Consider the following 23354-nt stretch of genomic DNA (forward strand, 5'->3'; position numbering starts at 1 on the left):
AGACGCAGGCATTTTAAAAGAGCTGAAAAGTCCTGTGGGGTATGGAAGAGAAGTCCTTTGAACTTGTTTAAGCCAGTGTTTTCTATACCGGTTTGACCACGGGACCCCTTTTGATGAAAGAGCTGCTAGCACACTGCAGACCAAGTCTTTCTCTTTGGGAAACTGCTTTGGGCCTTTGTTGGAGAGATCACCTCAGCAACTTGGCTCTGCTCTGTCTCTCCCCTGGTCCCCCACCCCCAATTCCTACAGAATTACGGGCCCAGATGAAGAGATTTGAGGAGCTGCTGCCCCAGGTATGCTGGCTGGTGATGGAGAATTTCAAGGAGCACCACTGGAAAAGATTTTGCGACTCCACCAAAGAGATTCGGGAGCAGTTCTGGGAATATCAGAAGCAGCTGGAGAAAAGGAAGGTGGGGGCCCCAAGACCAGCCCTTCCTCGCCAGGACCACGGGCCCTGGCATTTCAGAAATGGAGGCCAGGCATAGGTAGAATGGAGTCCCAGAGAAGGAGGTGGGCCAGGCTTGTGATTATTGGATGGGGGCTGAGGGACATTAGGCATCGGAGAAATGAGAACTGAGCCCACAGCTTCTTCATAGATGGCGTTCAGTAAACTCCCTGTTGGATTTAATGGGTGGGTCAGCTGGGTTCTATGGGGCCATGGTCACTGAGATCAGCAATGGTTGTCCACTTGGTCTTTGGAGACGTGAGACATGGATGCTGTTGATTTTATTGAACTAAAGCCCTAATTGTGCTGGGGCAGACGCTCAGCTCGCCCTTTCCCTAACCCTCACAGTCAGCTCCAGCCATGCCCCTATCTTGCCTCCTCGGCCACTCTGCCCATCCATGGCCCTTCACACACCCTGGTCAGAGCACAGATCAGGCTGGCCATGGCCATAATTAGCAGAGGACATAGGCCAGTGACTGAATTCAAGACCAGATCAAAATCCACACTGATTTCTGGATTGTTTGATTGAAGGATGAAAATGCCCAGAAGCTTCATCCATATCTCGGACACCCTGCACATTTCCAAGAAATGGAGTCTTTATGTCAAGTGGAAGAGAAAAGGCAGGAAGATTTGGACACCATGATTACAACAACCAGGGAGAAGCTGGAGGTCAGTGGTGCTGTTGACTCCCAAGTCCAGGTGATAAGGGCTGCACTGCCCTCCAGAGAGATTTCTCCAATTGACAGCCCACCAACGGCGCCAAGCATGGTCCTTTGCTGACCCCCTGGCCAAAGCAGGGCATGAGAACAGGCAGGTTTTATAGGTTGGAGATGGTCATTATTGTCCATTTTAACTTGCATTTTTTAATTTCTAAATTAATTAATTACACAATTACTAATGAGAGCCTTTTTTTAAGACCCACCTCTAGTTTTATTTCCTCTTTGGTGAATTGTCTGTGTGCATCCCTTGGCCATTTCTGACTCATTTCCTTCAAGCCAAGTTACCTCTTGGGAGAGCCCTCCTGGCCGAGGACCAGATGCCAGTTAACTGGGACAGCACTGACGTGCGGCTCTGGTCTTTCTCGCCCGCTGGCTCCCCAAAGCCCCCCTCAGCCTGCCTTTGGAGGCAAGTTCCTCTCCGGGCAGCACCAGGCTCCTCCCGTTTCCTCCAGGAATTCACCAGGAAGTTCAGCCAGTCCTTCATAGGCAGCCTGGCCACTTTCACCGAGAAGTTCCTGCTGCAATTGGATGAAATGGTCACCATCGATGATGTCCAGGGTGCAAGTAAGTGGCAGCCCTGGCCTTGTGCCCTGGCCCCAGGCGTTTGGTGAGGCGTAGGATGGTGGGCCTGGGGGGCTCTGCTTTTCCCCAACTGCGCCAACTCCACTAGAATGAAAACAAATTCTCCATCAAGGGGACTAATGAATTTTTGTTTGTTCTCATTAAAAGTAACTTGTTTTTAGTAAAAAAGCAAATCCCAAATGGGTCAAAGATTGTATGTAAAAAATGAACCCTTAATAGTACATATTTCCATAATCTTGAGGTAGGAACAGCTTTCGTAAGTATGAGATGAGAACCAGAAGCCATAAAGGAAACAGCGGGCACTTCTCTGTGGCCAAAACAAAAACAAGGAAAAATGTCAAACAATGGAAAGCCAGACCACAAAGTGGAAAATATTCCTAGTAACCTAGAGGTCGGAGAAAGGCCTGAGATGCCCGTGGTAGAAAGAACTCTAACAGGTCAGAATTGTAAAGTGGGACAAAGGACAAACTCGCAATTGAAAAGAGAAGCAACGTGTGTGGCCAGTGAATGTCAAAGATGCTGGACTTCACTGATGATGGGAAATGCAAAGATAAACGTTAAGATACCATTTTCCACCAACAGCCTTGCAAGGCTTTAAGTTTGGCGACAACCAGCCCGGGTGAGAACGTCAGAAAGCCCAAGTGCTGCGGGCACCCTTGGAGAAGTATATGTCAATAGCGCCCTCCCGGAGGGCCCTCTGTCAGGACCTCTCAGATCCTGGATGTGTTTACTGCTGACCTAGCAGTTCTCACCCAGAATTTATCAGACAGACATACTTGCAGCTTTTCACAGATATATTTTCGAGCATATTTACAACACTGTTTGAAATTGCAAAGAATTGGAAACAACTCTAATATCCATGTATAGGGGATTGAATAAATAGGTTATGGTCCGGATATACAAGTGAATACTGTGCAGCTGTTAAAGTGGGAGAAGTAGGTCCATCTGTGCCCATGTGGAGGGGCATGAAGGAAAACCGTTACGGGAAGAAACAAGTTGATAATCAGTACTTGTCTACAATAGCATTTTTAAAAAACACATATGTAAACATGCGTACTCACATGTGTGTAAATGACCCATGTGAGAGACAGAGACAGAGAGACACAGAGAACGAGCGAGACAGAGCGTGAGAGACAGGGACCAGACTGTTGACAATGATCCCCTCTGGTGGGTGGGACGGTGAGAGATTCTAAAATCTTTTCTTTTCCCCTGTTAGGTGATGTTTAAACTTTTTATAATGTGCATAATTACTTTTAAAACTATACAAAGATTCAAATCATATATTAAATATTATCCATTTGTCACTAATCTATTGAGTAATTAAAATATATCAGTTTTATTTTTAAAAGTTTTTATTACAAAGGCGATAAATATTTATTATAGTAAAGCAAGAAATTCAATATAAATTACGAAGAAAGTGAAGAACGCAGTCCTCCCACCCAGAAATAAGTGCCCTTGACATTGACTGTCCATCCTTCCAGTCCTTTCCCTTTGGACACAGGGCTGGGGGCAGTCAGAGGGCATGTGCTCTTTTATAACCTGATTTACCCTCAGGTGGCCTTGGGCCAAGCCAGGCAATCATCTTCTTGAGGATTTTCAGTTACTGGGCATTATAATTTACTAAGCGTCGTAACTCACTAATTAGTCCCCTGCTGTTGAACACTGGGCCATTTCCAGTGTTTCACTCCTGTAATCGTGCTGAAGGGAACATCTGCATCCATGTATCTCAGTTTTGGGGCAACAGATTCCTAGAAGTGGACTTTCTGGGTCAAAAGTTTATGCATTTGCGGTATTGGTGACTTTTCAATATCGGAGGTCTCTGTCAAACGTGAGCCTTGTTTGGGAGAGTGGGGCCCATGGAGACGCTGGGGTTGGGAGCTGAGGGAGAACAGGCAGAGGAGCCAGCGGCGAAGGCGATCTCAGTATCCTGGAGGGAACCGCCGAGCCAGGAGGATCCCCTGCACCAGGCCCAAGGGGGCCTCTCCTGCTCTGGACCTGGGTTTCTGAGCCAAGCGGCCTGGCCCGCCATCCACACAGACTAGGTGCAGGGCAGGGCTGCAGCTGCGTGCTCACCCCCCTCCACAGGTGGAATCCAGTCAGGAAAGCACAGCAAAGGACAGGTGAGTGAGCACGCAGTAGAGGGACAGCCTTGAATGTGTTCGTTCCAGGGGTAATTCTTAGTCCAGAACCCACTGGAGCTAGTATAAGTCAAAGAGGGCTCTAGGAAGTATGTTCAGGGGCTCACGGAAGCTGTGAGGTCAGAGCATCACGCTCCAGGCTTTGGAGCTGGGAACAGCGCCCAAATCACACCTCACATCCTCCGGCAATGGCCCCCTGCCACCGCCACTGCCCCCAGCCTACACATCTGGTGCATGCAGCTTCTCTAGGGGGGCAGGGGGCATGCTACCTCCAAGTGGAGACTCCAAGTGGGGATTAAGGGAGCAAGCCCTCATTTCTCTCACCGTAAGGTTGGGGGAGGTCCCCTTGATCTCAGGCTGTGGGTGAGGCCATGGTCAGTAACCTGTGTCTTGCCTGCCAGGGATGGAGCCCCCCAAACAGAAAACATCAGTCCTCATCCGGAGGAAACTCGCCGGGCTCTCCCTGGAGGAAGAGACTGAGAAGCCACTGATTGAACGAGGCAGCAGGTGAGAGCTGAGAGCAGCGAAGAAGACCATGAATGGCAGTGTTTGCTGGGGGCTGTGCAGGGCAATGGTTAGGGCACGGGTTCTGAAGTCAGACAGGCCTGGGAACCTTGGAAAGGCGTGATGGTCTAAGCCTCAGTTTCCTCATCTGTGAATTGGGCACGGCTGCCTACCTTCCCGGGTGTTGTCAAGAGAAAGTTAAATGAGACTGTGCTTGGAGTGCCCCTGGCACAAACTAAGAACCCAGCAGCGATTAGTTCACATGATGAGGACCGATGAGGGGACCACAAAGAAAGGAGGCCTGTCCCAGGGTGGGGCACAGTCTTAGGTTGCTGGTAGCACTGTGAACCACCAGTGTCCATCACATGTAAGGAGAGCCATCAGCCTGCTGTCCCCTGTGCCCAAGACTGACTGGGAGAAGCAGCGAGGCCGCGATGTGCCCAGCTGAGCTCTCAGTAGTGGCTTTTACGGCACAGCAGGAAAATGGGCCAGGACCCGTGACTGCTCCCTGGCTGGCCGACCGATGAGAGAACCGAGGCCAGAAGAGGGAAGCGGCTAGAGGTGTGGCCTTCCCCTCCCCAGGCAGAGCCCAAGACTGTCTGTGCACACAGATTTAAACAGTATGAAAATACAGAAAAGAACTTGAAGAAGCTTAACCTTAGAAGCTCACTAGGGTTTTTCTTTAAGACGTTTAAAGCGTGATTTTTTTTTAAGAAACGTTAAACTCTTTCAATAGCACTGGAGGCTGCACTGTGATTGTCAGAGACAAGCCTGTAGGGCTTTCACAAACGTGTTTGTTTGTAGGAAATGGTCCGGAATCAGACCCACAAAAGTCACCATCCAAAACAAGATTCTCCTCCAGCAAACGTCGTCCATCACCACCATCAAAACCACCCTGGGCCACCAGGCGGCCGTGGAGGCCCGAGACGCTGTCTACCTGGTGAGTGGAGAGACAGGTGGGGCGGGCGCATCCCGGGGCATGCAGGCAGCTCAGTTCGGCTGCCTTGGGGAGGAGGGAGCTTCTCATCACAGGGTGTCCTGACGTTTGGCCTATGGAGCAGATGACACACATTAGAGTGCCCCAGGGTGCAGTGTCACACTTAGGACAGTCACGTTCTCAGGCACAAGGACTTGAGCCAAGGGTCCTGTTCAGTCCCAATGATAGCGGGGGTCTGATGGCATGAGCCCCAGTGCTGGGGAACCCACCTGAGGGACACCCCACCCAGACTGGGGGATGAAGGTAGGCTTTCCAGAGGAACAGTAGAGTCAGAGCGAGGGGACAGAGTAGTCGGAGGGATGGAGGCCATGGGAGCAGACGGTGGCAGTGGTGGAACAGCCGACAGTTACTGAACACCTGCTGCAGCTTCTCTTCAACATGAGGCATCCCACTGGACCCTCCTGACAGCCCCATGAGGAAGGTAGAATTGTCCCCATGTCACTGATGAGGACACTGAGGTGACATGTGCCTTCCTCTCTGCCACCACAGAGTGGCAGAGCCAGGATTTGAACCCAGTGCCTGTTAGATCCCCGTGGGCCTGCCTGAAGAGGAGGCCGCACCCGGATGCCACCTGTGGGACCTCCAAGCCCTGGAGATAAGGGGACCTTTGGTCCTGGTGCCAGAGAGAAACCTCGTCCTGCCCGGAGATAGGCCGATCGCAGTACTGGGAGAGCCCACAGTGCCCTGGGCTGGCACCTTCCCTGGCCACCGTGCGAAGCCCCTGGCAGAGGGGCAGCTCTGCCTGCTGAGTTCATTGAAGGCTCGAGGCCTGGAGGGCTCGGCCTCCCAGCAAGCCAGGAGCTCAGAGCTCCAGGGAGGCCGCAGCGCGGGACGGCGATTAGGGAGGAATGCAGAGTCCAGGGTCCGGTAGACCAGGGTCCTAGTCCCTGCTCAGCCTCCTTCTAGCTGGGTGACCCCAGGCAAGGCTCTGAGCCTCAATTTCTCCATCTGTAAAGTGAGGAAAACAATCAGACCTGCCTGATCAGTTGTTGGGCAAATGACTTGTGGAGCTCTTGCCTGTGCCTGGAGTAGATGAAAAGCTGCCTGCCAGCAGGTTAGAGCCTTCCTCCAGGGCACAGAGTCCAGGACCCTCCTCATGGGGCCTCCTGCTGCCTTACTCCCAGAAATATTTAGCATCATTTGGAGAGGAGCTGAAGAAGATCCAGGATGACCACACATCGCAAATGAGGGAGGCTCAGCGCTGGAAGGATAGCTGGAAGAGCTCCGTGCGTACTATCCAGGGCCTGTACTTATGACACCCTCAACCCAGCCGAATAAAGGCTCATTTTGTATGGACTCCTTCTCTATTCATCCATCCATCCGTCCGTCCATCTGTCCATCCACCCATTCGTCCACCCATCCACCCACCCATCCATCCATCCGTCTTTCCCTGCTCTGTGCCCAGCACTGAGCTTCATCAGTGACCAGGATGCGATGTGGTCCCTGCCCACGTGGCCATCACTGTCAATGGGGAAGACTGGTGTGAAAGGGGAGTCCCCCATGGTTGGCAAGGACGGTGGGGAACTGGGATGGGTCACTTAAAATGGAGACCACTACTTCAAAGGAAGTAACTTCCAGAAGGCATGCTTGGCTCTTCATCTTGGGAAATGAAATAATTAAGACTTAGGGGAAAGAGTATATTTTACATTTAATTAAATGTGGGTTATAATTGCAACTATGCATTGGTTTCTAGAACCAACAAAGAATTAATCCTGTGTTGATTGGGTATCTCTCTGGCAATCTGCCTGACCAAATTATAGCATTTTGGCAAAACCTTCTAGGCCTCCTTAATTTTCCTAAGGTCCTCTTTAATGCTGTGAGACTCAGCTCATTCTCTTTGGAAACCTCCATCTCCCCGTCTTCCTTGTCAGTTGTCTCTTGTTTGGTTAAGGGGCCCGACCATGCCAGGTCTCCCTTGTCAGTAGCTTTCTATGTCATTTGGACAGGCTGCTTACATTCCTTCCTGGACTCGTGAACACGGTTTGCATTCTGACTTTGCATCGATTTCCATTTTCATGCGCTTCACCTCTTCCAGTGACTCGATGCGGTGGGCTTTTGCCCCGATTTTACAGGAGTGGAAACTCGAGTCCAGAAGGTGGAGATGACCTGCTCCCATCACACAGCCAGTGTAGAGCCTCAGCAGAGTCTTGGGTTCCCCGAAATGAGACAAGGGCTTGAGGGCAAGTCGTTTGTTCGGAGATGCTCCCAAGAAGCGCGAGTGAGGACATGTGGAAAGGGAGTCTGGAAGGAGAAGAGCCACTGAAGGGGCCTTGAGAAGTGGCTGCTGCTGTGGGTGACCAGGCTCAGTCTTGCTGGAAAATGGCCTCCCACCTGGCCTGACTGTGTTCGCGCTGGTGGGGAGCTGCCCCTGGCATTAACACTCCCACTCTGCCCGCTTGTGCCAGCTTGCCGGACAGGAACCTCCCGTGGCGCCAGAGAGAGCCCTCAGGCAGGAGGGGTTGGAAGGGGATGCTCTCGGCCTGCTGGAGCCCAGCTTCCCAGACACAGCTGAACACGGGTGGGCCAAGGGGGTATGAGCGCAGCACCAGCAGCGTCAGCACCCCAGGTTTCCCAAATCCAAGGGCAGGACTTGGCCGCACCGCTCTGCCGCGCCGCCCTCCTTCCTCAGCGCAGCAAGTCACGTCTGCAGGGCCCTTCCAGCTTGCAGCGTGCTCTGCAAGGCCACGATCTCATCCAGTCCTGCCTGGGAGGGGTGGCAGTCACCTACTTTGTAGATCAGGTAACCAAATCTCAGAGAAATGAAATGAAGAAGTCTCCGAAGTCACTCAGTGGGAGAGTGATGCAGCCATGGTTCCTGCCCAGCTCTGGCTGCCCCGTTGGTGCGTCTGCCCCCGAAACTCCACCTGGAGGTACGGAGTAAGTAGGAAAGCACCCAGCAAAACGAGGGGTGCTACATCTCCCCTCTGCCACCCCCAGAGTCTCTGCACCTTTCACACCCTCCTGCCAGGCACTGGGCAGCGTGCACAGAGAGCAGGACGCAGACATGGACACGGGACAGCCTGTGGCCAGTCACTCTCCACCTCCTTCATCTGGGAAAGGCCCTGGTGGGTACAGGAGGCTGGAGGAAGCAGGCCTGCTGTGGCAGGAACAGCTGGGTGAGGAGGGTACCTAGTGACATAACCTGAGAGCCTGGCCCAGCTCAGAGCAGCTGGCAGCAGTGGGGTCACCATGTCGTGTGGCCAGGCCCTGAGAACGGGGTAGGAGTCATCCACTAACTACTGTTAGTGTGAGCTGGGGGCTTGTGGGCAAACCTTGATTCGTCAGGAGCCTCAGGAGATGGGCCTATGGCTCCCCCATGCTCCAGAGGGGAAATTGAGGCACCAAGATCTCTCATGGCCAGTAAACAGCAGAGCTGAGGTTAAAGCCAAGTCAGCCTGGTCCAAAGGCACCGGGCTTTGCCCAGTCTCCTGCCTCTTCCTCTGCCCTCGGCTGGCTCAGCCTCCCCACCAGGGGACATGGAGCCCTGTGCACAGATGCCAGGGGCCCAGGAGGCACCTGCATAGTTGCTCTGGGAGAACTTAGCCTCCCTCCTGGCCTCTCTCCCCGACACCAGGCACATCCTGTCCTACTCACCTGTCTCCTGCCCTGTATCGCCTGTCCCCTAGCCTGTCCCTGGCCTGTCTCCTGGCCTGTGCCCCTTTGATCCCAGCCCAGCTCTCTGCTGCCCATCTCAGAGGTGCTTTGGTACCTGCCTTCTGGGCCCTCCTTGACTCTGAGGGGGATGTAAAGACTGGGACAGGCCCACCACAGCCCGGACAGAGCCTACAAACAATGGCAGTGCCAGGAAGCAGAAGGAGCCGCAGAATTGGGAGGTCTGGGCTAGCCCCTCACTGCCGTGTGACCGCTGAGCCCAGTTCCCTCACCTGTCCACTGGGGATGCAAACCCCACTCTACTGGCCGCTGTACCCAGGGAGGCCCTGCTTGATTAGCTTCTCTCTCTCTCTCCGTCGTGTCTCTGGATCTGGGGAAGCAAGCACCCATGTTTTGAGCTGCCCTATGTAGAGGCCCCCAGAGGAGAGAAGTGAAGGAGTGCCTGGGCCAACAGACAGACAGGAAGTCAGGCTCTAAGTCCAGACTGGATCCTGACGATACCCACGTGAGTGAGCTTGGGAGCAGATACTCCCACAGTCGAGCCTCAGTTGAGATGCAGCCCCAGCTTCAGAGAGACCTCGAGGCAGAGGCACCTAGCTAAGCTGTGCCCAGACTCCTGGCCCACACAAATTGTGAGATGCTCAATATTTGTAATTTTATAAAGGTGCTAAATTGCGGGGCAGTGTTGTCAGAGAGGAACAGATAACCAACACGGTCTACCAGGCCCCAGGATCTGGTCCTGCCCTCCTCCTCCCTGCCGTTCTCTCTCCTCCCAGGCTCCCCCAGCCATGCAGCCACCTTTCTAACCTCCTCTGGCCAGACTCACTTTGGCCTGCCCGTCCCTGCACCACTGGGGCCTTCTCCTGACACACGGTTCCCAGACTTGTGCAGGCTTATCATTCTGGTCCCAGCAAATGTCACCTCAGGGAGGCCTTTCAGACCCTCCTGTCCAGTGACCGCCAGCCGTCCCTCACAGCCCCCGGCTTTATTTTAGGTACAGCACCTGCTCTTTTCTTTCTCCTGGCTTTGCTTTCATGCTTTCGTCCACCTCCCCTCCAGACTGTGAGCTCCTGGCAGGCAGGGACCACTCAGTCGTTTTCAGCACCGCATGTGGCCCACCAGGGCATCTGGCTCAGGTGAGTGCTTGGCGCACAGCTGGTGAGTGAATACACGGGAGGGTCTTAGAGCCCCTTTTCCTGACTTTGACCAGCTCGGTCTGTGGAGATGGACGCTAGTAACAGGAGGCACAAGTTGGTTCTGAGGAGGGGGCAGCCAGGACGACCTCTACATGACCCTTCCTGCTCCAACTGCTCCAGCAAAGAAAGCTCCTGGCCCCTGCTGACTCTGGAGGCTGTCTGCCCCCTGGTGGCCAGAACCAGCACTGCAGCCCAGGCAGGAGCACCGTGAAACAAAACCAGCACCTCTATTTGGGTGACCTCAAGGCAGTGGCTCTCAGAGTCCCGGATGAGCAAAGGAGCAGGACCTGCAGGCTTCCAGGGCTGTGCAAAGGACCTTGGAAGCCTCCCTCGCCCCCTTCTTTCTGTCCACCCTGGGGTGTCCTCTTCAGTCATGAGGCATCGTCACTCCAGGACAGTGATGCCCCTACTTCTAAATGAGGACCCCAAGGGTCCAACAGGAGCTGGTCTTGTCCCTGGACCCTGGACTCCATATATGATGCTCTGTCACGTTCTTCCCAATCTCAAGTCCTCATCCACAAGCTCCTGTCTGCTCTAAAGGACCTCTGGGAATGGAAAGCATTTTCCCGGGGTCTCAAAGCACAGTGGGTCACCGACGGAGAACCAAGGCCCACAGACACTCTGTGAACATGTGGAGCCCTCGGGGCACCCACTCCAAGCACCCAGATTTACACAGGAAAAAAACGAGGCCTTCTCTCCTTAGCCACTGTCCACACTAGGGGCTGTGGGCTTGTCACAGTCCAGGTGCCCACAGACATGGACTGCAGGACCCCAGTCCTGTCCTCTTGAGACTACCCTTGGGACCCTAGGAATTCCCCTGCCCGTCTCTGGGCCCCTGGGCAGGTAGTTAGGGGAATGGATGCCACTGCCCCGTGACAGAGCTGCCTCCAACCTCTTGTCTCCCTCTTATAAATTCCCCTTCCCTGATCACACTGCCATAGTCCCCAACCGAGAAGTCAGTGGGAGTGAGTGTGCCTATGCACATGTGGGGATACGAGAGGAAAGTGACCCCATATGGAAAAGGGGTAATGGGCAGGGGTCCCCCCAGGATCTTAGAGGCTCTCATTCCCAAAGAAACTTCTTATGGAGGCGTTGAGCCCTGACCTAGGGGACTGAAGCCCTCCCTATCCTCTGGACTCTGTCCACCTCCTGTGCCCTGGGCCAGTCCCTGCCTCTTTCTGGGCCTCAGTTTCCCAATTGTGCAATGAGAGATTGGATGCAGAGCTGCATAAGCGGATGCTCAGTGAAATCAGGCTCCATCAAAACAGGTTGGGATGTTGGCGTGGAGTGACTTAGGTGTGCACAGGTGCAGAAGCCTTCCTAACACAGGTGGGCCCTGGGGGACCCCACGCATCACAGCCAAGCTTCGTGTCCTTGGCCAGGTGCACACGAGGGGCCCTGTGGGAGACCCAAGAAGAGTGCATATATGTGAGCACTCACATTGCTGTATGCACATGTGCAATGCACACGAGGTTCATCTCCTGCAACCAGCTCTGTGAGCCCCGCAGCTGCTGGGGGTTGGGTCGCGTGTTCGCCATCAGACCCGGGAAGTGGTGTCAGTCTCACTTAACCACTAGGACTCAGGGTAGGGAAGGGGCAGTTCCCCAAAGAAAAACTCATGTGCTGTTCCCAAGAGAAGAGGGCATGGATGTCGGCCAGGCAAAAGTACCAGATCTCAGAGTCATACAAGCCACCTCCACATCTGCCTCAGCCACTGTGCACAAGGGGCCATGTCCCAGAGAAGGGATCTGTCTTGTCCAAGGTCACATAGTGATTCAATGAAGCTCATACTTTGGTTAGGATTAGATTTGGCTACATATATTAGAAAACACCAAATAATGGTGGCATAAACAAGAGAGACTTACATCTTTCTCAAAAAAAGGAACCTTAGAGGTGGGCAGTCCATGCTAATCCTGGACTGCTCATCGCGGAAGATCACAGACCATCTGTCCTTCTGCTCCAGCATCTTGGTATGTGGTTTCCATCATCAAGGCTGTCCCTGGTCCAGGATGGCTGCTGGGGCTCTGGCCTGGACCAGCCACCACATCTGCATTTCAGATGGCAGCAGGAGAAAACAATGAGGGCAAAGGGGACCCTCCCAGCTGTCTGGGTTCCATCTGACCAGCCTCCCCAAAGTCCCATACCATGGGACTGGTCACATGTCACTGGCCTGAACTTCGTCTGGTCATTCTTAGATGCAAGAGAGGTTAGGAACTCTAGTCCTTCAGCTGGGTGAATTGTTGCCCTGATTAAAACTGTCTCTGCAAAGGGAGAATGAAAACCGTGGCAACCACCAGTGCTCTTTCTCTACCAGAACTCCAAGACCAAGAGGAGGAGGCAGGGTTATTTTCAGAAGCGTAGAGCATTTGTTGCCAACCACAGCGCCTCTTTTCTTGGTTTTGTTCATTCACAGAGAAAACAAAGTCTTGGTTTCAAACCACGATACACGAGTGGGACCTCTGCTTTTAGTTCCCAGCAGAATTATTGGAACCACTGTGTTGGCTTTCATCTGCTTGTACCTTGTGAGTAGATCTGAGCAAATCCTTTTCTATTTCATAAATGGGGTGGGGTAGGGGTAGGGGTCATGAAGACTTTTAAGCAAGCAGCATGTTCCTAAAAAGCTGAATCAAAATTATCTCTGTAAATCAAAGCATAGAATGCATTGACCCGATTTTTGACCCTCATGGTGACTATGATAGTAAAAATAATCCACATAAAATAAAATTGATAGTGGTTAAAACTGCTCATGGTAAAATGTATCACTGACATAAATTAATGGAAGAAAAAATATATTTGAAAAGACTTTGATATGCATAATTTGACCCCAGAAGAGCGACTTGGTAGAAATAATAATCCCTAAAATTTACAATAGCAGAATCTATAGTCAGTAAATTATGATATGGACCTAAATCAGGTAATTTATATAAAAAAATAATTGATCCTGATAAAAATAGTTTTAGCAAACTAAGAATAAAAGGTGATAAATTAGAATTGATTTCTGTGCTGTATGTTTTTTTCTCCAATATTATCTCATTTACTTTTTTAATGCTTAATAGACTTCATATTTGAGAGCAGTTTTAGGTTTTATAGAAAAATAGAGCAGATAGTACAGAGTTCCCATATATCCTCCCCCCCACCTCAAGTTTCCTCTATTTTAAACATCTTGCGATAGTGTGGCTCCTTTGTTAACATGGACCAATGGAGGTACGTTATTAATAACTAAAGCCCGTAGTTTACATCGAGCTTCCTCTTTGTGTTACACAGTTCTATGAGTTTTGACAAATGCGTGGTGTTGTTTCTCCACCATGACAATGTCATACAGAACAGCTTTGCCCCCCTAGAATCCCGTGCTCCACCGCGGCTTTCCTCTCTCCCTCCCCACAAACCACCCACAGCTTCTGATCTTTTACTCTCTCCATAGTTGTGCCCTTTCCAGAATGTCAAATAGTTGAAAACCATACAGTTCGTGGCCTTTTCGTGCTGGCTTCTTTCACTTAGCAACATGTATTTAAAGTTCCTTCTTGTCTTTTTGTGGTTGGATAGTTCATCTTTTTTCACTGCTGAATAGTATTCCATTGTATGGATGTACCAAAGTTTGTTTAGGACATCTTGTTTTCTTCCAGTTTGGGGCAATTATGAATAAAGCTGTTAAATATTTGTTTGCTGGTTTTTGTGTAGACATAAGTTTTCAACTCTTTTTGGAAAAATATCTAGGAACACGATTGCTGGCCATATGGTAGTACTATGTTTAACTTTGTAAGAAACTGCCAAACTGTCTTCCAAAGTGGCCAGACCGTTTTTGCATTCCCACCAGCAATGTTGTCCGACACCCTCACTAGCATTTTTATTGTCAGCTCTCGGCATTTAGCCCTTCTAGTAGGTGTGTGGTGGTATCTATTGTTGTTTTAACTTGCAGTTCCCTGATGACATGTGATGTTGAACATCTTTTCATATGCTTATTGCCATCTGCTTATCTTCTTTGATGAGATATCTGTTCAGATCTATTGCTCATTTTGAATGTTTGAGTTTTTGTTTCTTGAGTTTGTTTTGTTTGTTGAGATATTGTTGAGTTTTAGGAGTTCTTTGCATATTTTGGATATGCTTATTTGCCATCTTTATATCTTCTTTCCTAAGGTGTCTGTTCAGATCTTTTGCCCATTTTTAAATTGGATGATTAATTGCTTGTTTTCTTAGTGTTGAGTTTGAAGAGTTCTTTCTATATTTTGGACATCAGCCCTTTATCAGATATGTGTTTTGCAAGTATTTTCTCCCAGTCTGTGGCTTTTCTTTTCATTTCCTGACAATATCTTTTGCAGAGCAGAAGTTTTTAATTTCAATGAAGTTCAACTTATAAATTTTTTTTTTCATGGATCATGCTTTTGGTGTTTTATCTAAAAAGTTACTGACAAACCCAAGGTCACCTAAATTTTCTTCTATGTTATCTTCTAGGAGTTGTATGGTTTTGCATTTTACATCTAGGTCTATGAACCATTTTGAGTTTTGTGAAAGGCCTACATTAAGGTTCATTTTTTGCATGTGGATGTCTAGTTGTTCCAGCACCATTTATTGAAAAGACGATCTTTTCTCCAATAAGTTGCCTTTACTCCTTTGTTAAAGATCACTTGACTATATTTGTGTAGGTCTGTTTCTGGGATCTCTATTCTGTTTCATTGATCTATCTGTCTATTCTCTCACCAGTGCCACACTGTCTTGATTACTGTAGCTTTATAGTAAGTCTTGAAGTTGAGTAGTGTCAGTACTCCAACTTTCTTTTTCTCTTTCAATATTGTGTTGGCTATTGTGGGTTTTTTGCCTTTCCAAATAAACTTTAGAATAAGTTTGTTGATATTCACAAAATAACTTGCTGGGATTTTGATTGGAATTGCATTGTATCTATAGACCAAGTTGGGAAGAACTGACATCTTGACAATATTGAGTCTTCCTATCCATGAACATGAAATATCTCCATTTATTTAGCTCTTCTATGGTTTCTTTCATCAGAGTTGTAGTTTTCCTCATAAAGATCTTACGTGTATTTGTTAGATCTTTTTTTCTTTTTAAATCTCAGGTGGCAATAGCAAGGTACTCTGTCTGTAATAGCATATATTCTGTGGGGTTAATGCCATTTCCTGACCCATTCAATTCAACACACATTCCTTGGGCACCTGCATAGTCCTGGCTGTGGGTAGGGAGAGAAAAGGTGAGTCAGAAGCAGCCCTAGCCAGTGCCCTTGAGGGACCTTCATTGTGGAAGGAGAAACACAGGCTCAGATAAGACATCATATGTCCTGAGCCCACAGGGCCATATGCCAAGGGTGGTAGTGACCCAGAGGAGGAAGTGACTATCCCAGGGCAGGGCACAACTGCTTACCAGAGGAGTTGATATTTGAACTAGACCTGGCAGGCTGAGTAGGAGGTCAATGGGAAGAAAGATGAAGTTATGCCACGCAGAAGAAAAAGCATAAGTAAATGTGCCAAGGCAGGAGACTGCATGGCCTTTGGGTGGGGAGCTTAAAGGGTGGACTGCGGGAGGGGTATGTGGGGCTAGAACATGAAGGTCCTTGGGTGAGCACCAGCTCCCTCCAGCTGCAGGCTACCTCAGAGTGAGCCTGGGTGACATGGTGATCATGTACAAGTCTGTGTTGCCTGTCACCCACGACCAGAGCCTGGAGATGCTCAAAGGGCTGGGCATCCTAAACTTATAACAATCTGCTTTGAATTGATACCAACTTAGCTTCAACAGCATACAAATCTGTGCTTCTATACCGCGCATTCTCCCCCCCGCCCCCGCAACCTTTATGTTGCTGTTGTCACAAACTACACTTTTTACATTGTGTGCCCATCTACATAGATTTATGATTATTTTTCGTGTATTTGCTTTTTAAACCATATAGGAAATAAGAAGAGTTACCAGTGAAAAATACACTACTCTTGGTTGTTATATTAACCTATGTAGTTACCTTTACTGGAAATCTTTATTTCTTCACATGGCTTCAAGTTTCCATCTAATGTTCTCTCATTTCAGTCTGAAGGACGCCCTTTATAATCTCTTGTAGGGAAAGTCTACTGGCAACAAACTTTCTCAGCTTTTGTTTATTTGGAAATGTCTGAATTTATCCTTCATTTTTGAAACACAGTTTTGCTAGATAGAGAATTCCTCCTTGAGTTTTTTCTTTCAGCATTTTAAATATGTGATCCCACTGTCTTCTGGCCTCTGTGATTTCTCATGAGAAATCAGCTGTTAGTCTTGTTGAGGAGCCCTAGTATGTGATGAATCACTTCTCTCTTCCTGCCTGCAAGATTCTCTCTCTGTCCTTGGCTTTTGACAGTTTGCTTATAATGTGTCTAGGTGTTGATCTCTTTGAAATTACAGTAGTTGGAGTTTGTTGAGCTTTTTGGATCTATAGATTCACGACTTTCATCAAATTGGGGAAGTGTTCACCCATTATTCTTCAGATATTCTTTCTGCCCATTTCTCTCTGTCTCTTCTCCTTCTGAAATGTGAATAATGTATGTTGATCCTCTTAACAGTGTCCCACAGGTCCCTTAGGCTCTGTTTGCTTTTCCTCATTCTTTTTTCCTTCTGCTTCTCAGACTGAATAATTTCAATTACGCTATCTTCAAGGTCACAGATCCTTTCTTCCATCTGCTCAGATCTGCTGTTGACCCCTCCAATGAGTTTTTCATTTCAGTTATTATACATTTAAGCTCCAGAATTTCAGTTTGGTTCTTTTTTATATAATTTCTATCTCTTTATTAATATTCTCACATTGTTCATATAACATTTTCCTGATTTCCTTTAGTTCTCTGTCCATGGTTTCCTTTATCCTACTGAACATATCTAAGACAGTTGATTTAAAATCTTTGACTAATAATTCCAATATCTGGGCTTTCCCAGGAATGATATCTGTCAAATTCTTTTTTTTCCTGTGGATGGGCCATAGTTTCCAGTTACTCAGTATGTTTTGTAATTCTCTGTTGAGAACTGGACATTTTAAGTATTGTGCTGTAGTAACTGTAAATCTAACTCTCCCACTCCTCATGAATTTCTGAGTCTTACTTTCTGAGAACTGGAGCCTTCCATTTGTGACTTTTACAACCTATTTTTGCAAAGTGTGCATTCCTTATTGTGTGTGGTCACTGAAGTTTCTGTTCCACTGTCTCTGCAGTCAGCCAGTGACCTGACAAAGATTCTTAAATATCTGGCTCACGAAAGGCAGAAGGTACTGCTCTTTAAATCCCCTGGATGACATGTCAGCCATGGGGTTGAAACAATGGCTGCCAACCTCTGTGCTGGCCCTTCAGTAATCAAAAGCAGCAATCAGGCAATCAGCACTCAGAACACATGACCCACTATTCAGAGGACAATGTCCTTATCACCCATTCTGGCTCCAGCAAGTCACACCAGGGACATGGATCACCATTCTTAAGGCTGCCTGTCACAGGGATGGAGGTTGGGGGATTGTAGCTATACTATGAGAAATTTGCTCCAATTCACCAAAATTTGCCAGCCTCCTCATCAAGCTCTCTCCTGCATGCTGCAAGTGTTGGACTGGCTCCAGAGCTCCACAATAGTTACTTCAGATGGTTACTGCTAGTTCCGTAGTTGTTCAGGTGGAGGGACAGACTCCTGGAGCTTCCTCCTCCACCACCTTCCATGACGTCCCTCTCATTACTTTTTGTGGCTGAGGATGTCCCACTGTTAGGATATACCAGCTCTTGTTTATCCACACATCAGATAGTGTAAATTTGGTTTGTTTGCTCTTTTTGGCTATTATGAATAATGCTACTATGAACATTCGTGTACAAGTGTTGGTGTGAAAGGCTTAACTTATTGTTGTCTTATTACTCAAACGTGTACACACAAAAAGCCCTATGTGAATGTCCCTTATACAACCCTAAAAAGCAAAATAAGTTTACGAATTAAATTTCACTCGACAAATATTTATTATTTACTGTGTACTCTATGTCCTGGGGGTTCAGCCTTGTACAAGAATGGACAAGGTTCCTGCCCTCTCCTGGCTTGCACTGGGGTTTGGGATAATCAGTAAACAAGTAAACAAACGGGCACCTTTAGGAGATGATATGCTAACAAGAAAACAGCATGGTGGGAAATGGGATAGAGATCCACTGGACGCATGTGTGTCGATACGACGATCCTCACTGGGCTGAGGATGAGCCGGAAAATTGAACTACAGAAGTAATAGTTTGTTAAAAAAATAAATCTACAAAGCAAGTAAAGTTATCTGCATTTTCACTTACAGTTGGCCTGATTTGATTTTCTTCTTGGTGAACCATCATTTGAGTCACTGTCATCACAACTTTCATTATTTTTCTCCTTGAACAAGAAGACTCTTTTTGACAACTGATGTATTATTTTTATGGACTGACCAACTTCATAACACACCCCAAAATACGGCATTGGAAAAAATGCCATTACAAGTTCTTCACTGACTGTTTAACACCTACTTCCTGTTAGTTAACAGTTCACAGTTGACGCGTGGAGGACAGAAGCTATGTGAACAGCCACTGGCAAAACTGAGCAGAGATTTACTACTATTCAGTGCTCATTTGAACCGTTTGTGCTCATATTATCATAGGGCCATGTGGTTGCTTAATTTTCTCACCAAGTTTCTATTCTGGCTACTATAAAATGTTCATTTATACTTTATGCCAAGTCACTATTTGGGCTTCATTTGGTGTAAATGCATCATTAATGTATTAATTCTTTTTAAAAACATATTAATTTTGCCTCTACCATTAGCCCACAATAAATTAGTATGTTACTCCCTTGCAGTATATCATTTTATGATATATTTATGATGGTATTTAATAGATTAAATAACTTTAAAAGTATAGGACTTTTTCTGTGAATATGACTTCAACTATGAATTATCTCTGCAAAGAGATTTTCTCTTCATTGCTGATAAAATATTTCATCATAAGCAAATAGTCAGTTTCTGAGAGACTGTTGTAATTTTGACGTTAGTATACACTAAACCAAGGACAGCCAGACATGCTCACCAGAATATTAAAATGTAAATGCTACCACTTTAGGTAAATATGTGGAGCTTTGCCATCGTAAACATAAAAGCTAATTCCAGCGCTGAACTACCGTGGCGATACTTTGTTATAAAGTTGTCATCAAGAAGATGCAAAATGCGGCCATGCTTATTTAGATGATCACCTAAACGAAAATGCAAATATTTTACATTCTTGTCACGAACTCTGAGACCCCTGAGAGTAAATCCAAGGACAGTAGTTTGCCCAACACTGGCCTGGACTCTGCTTCTCCTCTATCTCATCAGTACCACGGTCCTAAACAGGCTGCTGCTGATGTTGTGAACATCGCACACAAGCTGTACAATCGGCTTCCCAGCAATAGGGTTTCTGCAACATGCAATAATGCCTGGCCACAAGCCTTGGAGTTTCAAATGAGGCCCATTGGCCGTTCCAGACACTACAAGAGCAGGATTGAGAGAGGGTCACTGGGAATCACTCAGCCATGCTTTTCTTGACTTTAGCAGTATAGGCTCCAAATAACCCCAGGGAAAGATCCGGACCAAATAGTCACTAATTCTGCTATTTAGAACATCCAGCCATTGTCTGACTGAGCTACAAATAACTTCTCAATGGGTCTTGTTTATTTGCAAGGAAATGACCAACTGGAATTTAGAACTTTGTTTTGGGAGCCACTTTCAAGAAAGACTGTGATTAAAGCTTGCTTAGAGGAGGGAAGTGTGACATTTTGCCAAGAGAAGACATTAGGAAGGTTGCGACAGTATTCTCCAATTGTCAAACAAGCCTCCCTCCATAGTGAGGATTCCACTCCTTCTCTTTAGCCCACAGGTAGAACTAGGGCCCATGGTAGACACGCCAGAGAGGGAGCTCTTACATCAAAACGTCATTTTTGACACTCAGAGCTGCCTGCCCAATACGCCCAGGGCTCTCACACAAGGGAAGTTCTCCACTGATACAGAGTGGGCCACGCAGAGGAGCGATTGGAAATAATCCAGACGGGCTCTCTGTCTAGTTATTGGCCTGTTGACGACAACAGGCATCTGGCAAAACAGCAGGTCACACTCCTCCAGCCTGCCGTTCACCTTCCCTCCCAGGATCCCCCAGGCTTGGAGGTGAACAGACTGCTCGTCCAGCTTCCCCAGGAAGGAAAGGATGCAGACAAGGAAACGGAAAGAACTGGTAGGAAACTTTTGAAGATCTGTCTGAAAAGCAAGAGTCTATGGATATAGAGTCACAAAGTGAAGACCAAGGAGCTTTCTGAACAATTGTCAGCCCACAAATCAGTACCTGGTTTGGTGCAGCTGTTTGCTATCTTATATTATACAGGTCTATGGCTCCCCGTAGAGGTTTTGAAAGGGGAAAGAAGTTTTACTCTGTTTTTATGCTTTTTATACATTTTCCTTGGTTTGCTTCCTAAGTCTCTATTTCATTCATCAGGTAGCCAAAGAGGCAGCTTGGCATTATAGAAAGAGGATGGACTTGAGTCCTTCCCCCATTTATTCATTCATTGAATAAATATTTACTACAAGCCTGTATGTGCCAAGCACTGGAACACTGCAGTCGTCATGATTAGGGATTTTACACATACGACATATAGTATATAATATAGTATAGTAGACATATCTACTTTGTAAATAGAGTGCCCATAAGTAAAGTGATATTTACAAGTGGGTTTATAGTTCAACCTTCAAACTCATTTTCAGGGACACGTATTGTACAAAGAGAGGGAAGTGCCGTGTTAGTGCTGATGTGTCGTGTCGCTCTCAGATTAGGAACCACTTTCCTCGAGGAAATCTCCCCCAGTGGCTCACCCTGGCCAGCAGTTTGCTGGCTCCTTCCTACGCAACAGCTAGCCCCCAGGTGTTATAATTTTCTAGGTGCACATATAAAACATCCTGTTTTAAGGAAGTTGCTGAGAGCAAGGGCTCCAGTTTTAAATGAAAAAGACTAAGTGTGAGGGGCGAGAAGAGAACCAGGAGGAAGACCATCTCTTCCCCTTATAGCAGGAGATCTGACTTTGGGCTAAGTGAACTCCAGGAAAAACCCCAAAAAGTGTGGTTTTAATTTCCTCAACTGGCTGTGCGTGCCCGCGAAAATCAGGCAAGTTGGTAATCGGTGATGCAGATTCTCATACAGACAAGTACCTGTTTCCACCCCTGTGTCTGTTGGGCTAAACAGGAATGGCCTGCTCAGCTTCCCTCTGGGTGGGATTAGCTGTTGGGGGATTTCTAGAAGCAACACTCAGCCCTGTCTGACCCAGCACCCCTCTTTTGTAACAATAGTTGTATTTACTCTCCTGAAGTGAAATTCACAGATAAATAACCCAGAACATTCACTGTATAGTAAAAATTGAAAAAGGTATTTGTGTTTATATGTAAAGCAGAGGTTTGTCATCTGCATGAGTGACTGGCTAAGTACTCCCATGCTGGTTGGGACCAGGGAAATTTCTCTGATGTGGGGAGCTGTTCTGTACGTGGCAGGACAACAAGCATCCAGCCCTGCCCACACACAGACCCCGAGGAAGGTTCTGTTGCTACTCAATGGGTTGACTTTGCCACGTAAGGGAACTCAAGTCTAGAATCAGACCGAAGGGCTCCTATTTAACAAAAGATCAATCCCCAAATGATTTATCCAAGGCCAAACAACTAAGGGGCAATTGTCCTCTCTGAACAGTACACTTTGCATCTGAACTCACTCTTTGGACACTGTCTGTCTTTGATTTCAGGGTCCACTAACCTATACCTTGCGCCTCCTATGTACTTCTGTGGTTTCTTCCCACCGCCTCCTCCCTTCCTCACCCCAGCATCTAGTGCAGTAGAGCTTTTGCACCAGCTGGTTTATTGCCTCTTACAGACTCAGTAATACTGTAGTCGGTTGCCCTGCTTCAAGTATTAGTTACCCCACCTCCACGCCCCGCCCCACGACTGGGCGCCTGAGCCAGCCGACAACTCGGTATCTACACCCTGGGGATCACCCTTCTATCTGGGCCTTGGCCAAGGCTGAGCTGTGTGAACGGCCCACAGCTCGAGATGGGGCAGAGGCGCTCTCTTAGCCAAGACCCTCCGCTGTCGGTTCTACGACCTTTCTCTACACGACGTCGCTTTAAGCTTTCGTTGTCCCCTGTTCTCCAGCGTCCTGTGGCTGTGTGGCCTCTGCAGCTTTGGGGGTCAGTCCCTCCCGGGGATTAGCCCCTTTCAGCTGACTCACCTTGGCGGCCTTTGTGGGCAGATTAGGGCGTTTGGCTCCGTCAGCACATCCTCAGCTGTACACGGCCTGGATTCAGCAGGGCTCCGGCCAGCTCTCCCTGCTGTTCTTTGTCTTGTTTTGTTTCTCCTTACTCAGTTAAAACAAATGCAATTGTCTAGAAATTTCTCTGCACTTGTTGTGAGGCTGTAGCTGATGGCAGAGGGAGTGACCATGATGTTAACGATTAACGAAAAGCAGATCTGCCCACAGATTCCTCTTGTCATGGATCTGTCTTCCTGACCTCATGGAAGCAGAAAGCACCCAAGAGGCTGGGTTTCGCCCACATACATACATTTGAACATGTTGTTTGGCTTCAAAAAGGAGTAAAATTACTATTGCTAATTATTTGCAGTTAAATAACTCAGAGAAAAAAGATGAATAAGATCTAAACTCTTTTCAGGTTGTTTGCAAGGGAGATGAGACAGAATCACTTCCCACAGTCCTCTCCTCTGTGAACACTGTTGAGGAACAAATTAGGTGCGCTAGGAGCTCAGCCGAAGGAGCAATCGCTTTCAGGTGGGCGGCAAGGAAGACGTCCCGGGAGAGGAATTACTCAAAACACTGAATAATGCCCCAACCAAGCCCCTGCGGCTCATTCGCTGGTTCACAAAGTGACAGAAAGGAGAGTTTGGGTTTTGGTTTTATTTTTGGAAACAATGTAGAGAAGAAACAGACGAGTTCAGATAGGAAGTGGGATGCGAGCTACGAAGGTCTCTAAAATTCCCTCTCTGAAATGTGGAGGGTGGAGGAGATGTTTGCAGAGCTGCCTACGGGAGAGGCTCTGAGAGGGAGGACGAGGACTGTCTCTTTCCTGGGCTGCATCAAAAACACCAAAAAGCCCATCGGGTGAGATGAAAACAAAGTGAGCTCCAGATGTGTCCTTGGAATGCGGTTG

At 48.0% G+C, this 23354-nt stretch overlaps 2 protein-coding genes across 7 annotated transcripts in view; both read left to right on the plus strand.

Annotated features, from left to right (window-relative positions):
• The window catches only part of LOC103542856 (coiled-coil domain-containing protein 180-like), a 51328-nt gene extending 32406 nt beyond the window's left edge, over positions 1-18922 (plus strand). For 3 of the 6 annotated variants that reach the window (XM_070595816.1, XM_070595817.1, XM_070595812.1), the window contains exons 22-27: positions 250-410; positions 977-1114; positions 1617-1728; positions 4286-4391; positions 5193-5328; positions 6510-6681. In XM_070595816.1, coding sequence (XP_070451917.1) covers positions 250-410; positions 977-1114; positions 1617-1728; positions 4286-4391; positions 5193-5328; positions 6510-6641 — 785 coding nt within the window. In that variant the 3' untranslated portion in view covers positions 6642-6681. Of the gene's footprint in view, positions 1-249; positions 411-976; positions 1115-1616; positions 1729-4285; positions 4392-5192; positions 5329-5874; positions 6682-12606; positions 18137-18456 lie in introns of those variants that run through there. The other 3 variants (XM_070595813.1, XM_070595815.1, XM_070595818.1) reach the window with 3 other exon arrangements.
• LOC103543158 (stimulated by retinoic acid gene 6 protein-like) overlaps positions 1-23354 on the plus strand; it is a 149892-nt gene that overhangs the window by 78625 nt on the left and 47913 nt on the right. The window lies entirely within an intron of this gene.

This window comes from Equus przewalskii, chromosome 26 (assembly GCF_037783145.1).
Source record: "Equus przewalskii isolate Varuska chromosome 26, EquPr2, whole genome shotgun sequence".
NCBI classification, from domain to species: domain Eukaryota; kingdom Metazoa; phylum Chordata; class Mammalia; order Perissodactyla; family Equidae; genus Equus; species Equus przewalskii.